Below are 4,230 nucleotides of genomic sequence, written 5' to 3'. Positions count from 1 at the left end.
GCCAAGATCAACGTACCACCATGGATCTGTCTCTGCTTTAGTGTGAGTGCAGTAGTTGATATGAGTTTGGAAATCACCTGGTCAATGATGACATCATATTATATCATGAAATAATATCAAGAAGCTCTATCTCAATGCAAGCTAGACTATGATAGTGAAACGCATCTCACAATACATTAGACTATTGTATTGGAGGGATGCATCTCACAATACACTAGACTATTGTATTGGAGGGATGCATCTCACAATACACTAGTCTATTGTATTGGAGGGATGCATCTCACAGTACACTAGACTATTGTATTAGAGGGATGCATCTCACAATACACTAGACTATTGTATTGGAGGGATGCATCTCACAATACACTAGACTATTGTATTGAAGGGATGCATCTCACAATACACTAGACTATTGTATTGGAGGGATGCATATCACAATACACTAGTCTATTGTATTGGAGGGATGCATCTCACAGTACACTAGACTATTGTATTAGAGGGATGCATCTCACAATACACGGTCAAACCCATTTATTGAAATAAATAAACAAATGGGGAGCAGCTAGCAACCCCTGTCCAACACGGTTAACAATCCCGTGGCGACATATGGGACAGCAGCTAAGAGCTCTAGACTAGCTACAACGAAGTTGGCTAGCACAGCAAGACTAAAGTAAAAGAGAAGACTAAGTTAACCATTAATTAAACACAGTAACAAGGCTATGAACTGTTCCTCTTGATCCAGATTTTAAATGACTCTTCCATGACAGTCTTGCTGTGTCGACGCACTAGTTGATGAAATTGACGGGCTAGATGAAGAATGACATCTGGTGACACGCCATCACGTTTGGCTTGTCTGAACTTCTTTCGCAGATCATTCTTAGCGCAACGTAGATCGTCAACGGTAGACTGTGACTTTAGCTTGTTAGCGCGTTTACGTTTACGTGAGGACGTGGATTGACAGCCGAAACGCCGCTTAAGAAACGAGAAAAGATTGCCATGAAGAAGAGCAAACTTGGAATTTACATCGGGAGTTTGTAAGACAAGAGGAACGACGTTTACTTTAATCCAATTATCAACTTCGCGCCAGGAGACATCATCAGACGCCTTAGGTAGACGTAGGCGAGGGAGAAAACGATTAGACTGGACATTATGACCATCAGAGAGCTTCGTAGCAACACCAACAGAACCACTGTGCAGAAGAGGCGGGGTTGTGTCAGCAGGTGTCGACTTATCAGCGGCATCCCTGGTGGTCGCCGTGGCGACAAAGGTGTGAACAGAGTCATCATACCAAACGGAAGACTTCCGGACAGAAACTGCAGAGATCAAAGGAGAAATAGAAGAACGCACTTGTGAACGTTGTGAAGTACAGTCGTCAAGGGAAGACGAAAGCGTTTCAGGTAGAGCAAGTTCAGCTGGAACGACGTTGCGTGCACCTGGCGAAATGTTGCGTTCGCGTGGCGAAGTGTTGCGTGCACGTGGTGAGGTAGAATCTGATTCCAGATGCAGATCAGGCTCAGTAGGAAATCCAGACGATGTGCCTCCATCAGAAACAGAACAGAAACGAGAATGACGTCCTAATGAATGAAATAGACGATGGCAACGAGGGCAGCGTTTCCGGCGCATTTCAAAATTCACGGAAAAAGCCAACGCGTTGACAGCAGAAACTTAGGGAGCAGTGGACTCACGTCCACTCTCCCTAGCTGGCCAACAAACTCAAAAGAATTCAAAAAAAAGGAACCAGAAAACAACACCAAAAATTCAAACCAACCGTCCTATATCCGGGACAGACTATTGTATTGGAGGGATGCATCTCACAATACACTAGACTATTGTATTGAAGGGATGCATCTCACAATACATTAGACTACTGTATTTGAGGGATGCATCTCACAATACACTAGACTAATATGAAAGGCTGTGCTACACAGCGTAACAAATGAAACACATCAGTCTTACCATCGACAGCTTTAGATGAAACATACGTTGGCATGTAAGTGCTTGAATGCTTAGTTGGTCTCCCACGTGCAACATTAGCCTCGGCACCACGCTTACAGCCCTATATTATAACACATCGTTATAGACCAAATTGACTCGGTGGCATTACGACACAATACTCACAGGGTTAAGACATAGCGGTTGACTTGGACATGGCTCATACACTTGAACCTCACAAACAGTAATGAGCTGCAGTTGGAAAAATGTTAGTCTCGGCAAATAGCAGACAGAATGATAGCTAATACTACTCTAATAATACCTTGCCTGCACCAGGAATGCGAACGAAAACATATTGACCCTAGAAACAACATCAAATTTGAATGGTGAAGAGACAATACCTCAGATAACTAAATACCACAAATTATTGACAGTAAGAAAGAGACAATCAACTGTAAACACGTGAGATAAACTGTGCTATGCATACAGATACACAATAATAGATGTACACCACAATGCATTAATAAATGAACGCATTAAAATATGATCATTAGTATAGAACTATACGCTGATGCAGATAGATGATTAACCAAAAAGACACAAAGACAAACAGACTAACAGTCCAACAGACACACAAACAGACAAATAGACAGACAGATTGACAGACAGACTGAATACAGACAAACAGACAGATGGACAAACAGACTCTTGAGTCTTTCACAAGTAGCTGTTGTCATCCTCTTCAACTTCATTTGCTTTCTTCAGCCTTCAACCTTTCTCTGGTGGCTTCAGTCTCCATTGGATTATCGCAGCCTTACCTTGTCCACATTGCGGTCTAGTGCGTCGTCTGTGGAGATTGTAATCATCATGTTTCTACCTGTTCCTTACTGTTGGACTCTTGAACTCTACTTTCTATTATCTAGTATTCTTTCTTGTGCGTGCAGCTGTAGTTTGACTTTACTATAGCGATTTGCAGTTGATGTATAATAGTTCAATGTTTGAAAAATATATGTATTGACACACAGACAGACAGACGGCCTGACAGACAGAGAGGTAGGCAGGCAGGCAAGCAGGCAGGCAGGCAGGCAGGCAGGCAGGCAGGCAGGCAGGCAGGCAGGCAGGCAGGCAGGCAGGCAGGCAGGCAGGCAGGCAGGCAGGCAGGCAGGCAGGCAGGCAGGCAGGCAGGCAGGCAGGCAGGCAGGCAGGCAAACAGGCAGGCAGGCAGGCAGGCAGGCAGGCAGGCAGGCAGGCAGGCAGGCAGGCAGGCAGGCAGGCAGGCAGGCAGGCAGGCAGGCAGGCAGGCAGGCAGGCAGGCAGGCAGGCAGGCAGGCAGGCAGGCAGGCAGGCAGGCAGGCAGGCAGGCAGGCAGGCAGGCAGGCAGGCAGGCAGGCAGGCAGGCAGGCAGGCAGGCAGGCAGGCAGGCAGGCAGGCAGACACATAGACAGATACACAAGTAGACAGAGACACAAGTTGACAGAGAGACAGAGAGACAGCCAGCCAGCCAGCCAGCCAGCCAACCAGACTGACAAAAACATTTTAGTAGCTAAGGATCTAAACTACATAAATTTCTCAGCCGGCTATTTAAACTCTGCCTGGAGATTGTGCTGACAAATTCAAAAGTGACAGTGTAGTACAAAGTGCAAAGCCAACATGTTTATTCAAAAAGTGTCTTGTGTGACTTTGTTATTGTAAGTTTTACATGTTTGCCATATACAAGATAAGACGTTGGTTTGGTATTGGTCTGTTAGGCCAATCAAGACACATTCTTTGCTTAGTTTGCAACGCTTTGAGATTGTAATAGATCTCGTTGATGACAACGTATGTATCTGACAGACAGACAAGACAGACCAATCGACAAACCAATACAAGCACACAAACAAACAAAACACCACATATAAAACCATACTATAGACAAACTAAATAACCTGCAATGGCACAGAGAAATGAACAACGAAACACAAATCACAATAGAGAAGTAGACAAGTAAACATAGATAGAGATGGACAAACAAAAGCACAAATCACAAGCAGTGAAAGCACCTAGTCAGAGTCAAAATACTAAAAAATATAACAGAAGCATATAGGCAGACCGACAACAAGCATTTCCTTACCACAGTGTTGTTCGGACAAAAGGCTGTCACAGTTCCTCCTCTGGCCACAATTGCAAAAGTGCCACACTTCTTATTAGGAGCAGTAATTCCTGGTGGTTTGTTGTTGATGCCAACCCAGACTTCCATTCCATTGAGGCGAGTCCAGCAACAATCACCACTGTACAGAGGAAACAGAGTACATTAGAAAT

General features: G+C 44.5%; 1 protein-coding gene across 1 annotated transcript; it reads right to left on the bottom strand.

The window, feature by feature from the left end:
• Positions 1-511: 511 nt before the first annotated feature.
• On the bottom strand, positions 512-1,623 carry LOC134198229 (uncharacterized). The gene has a single exon (XM_062667588.1). It carries the CDS (start codon positions 1,621-1,623, stop codon positions 718-720), a length of 906 nt encoding a protein of 301 aa, XP_062523572.1. The 3' UTR covers positions 512-717.
• Between the last annotated feature and the right edge of the window lie 2,607 nt (positions 1,624-4,230).

Source organism: Corticium candelabrum, chromosome 2, assembly GCF_963422355.1.
Source record: "Corticium candelabrum chromosome 2, ooCorCand1.1, whole genome shotgun sequence".
Lineage (NCBI taxonomy): Eukaryota > Metazoa > Porifera > Homoscleromorpha > Homosclerophorida > Plakinidae > Corticium > Corticium candelabrum.
Note: the sequence above shows the minus strand (reverse complement) of the source record. Positions and strands in the feature narration are given on the sequence as shown.

Coding starts and splice junctions, on each gene's coding strand:
- LOC134198229 (XM_062667588.1), bottom strand. CDS start 1,623: ATGCGCCGGAAACGCTGCCCTCGTTGCCATCGTCTATTTCATTCATTA.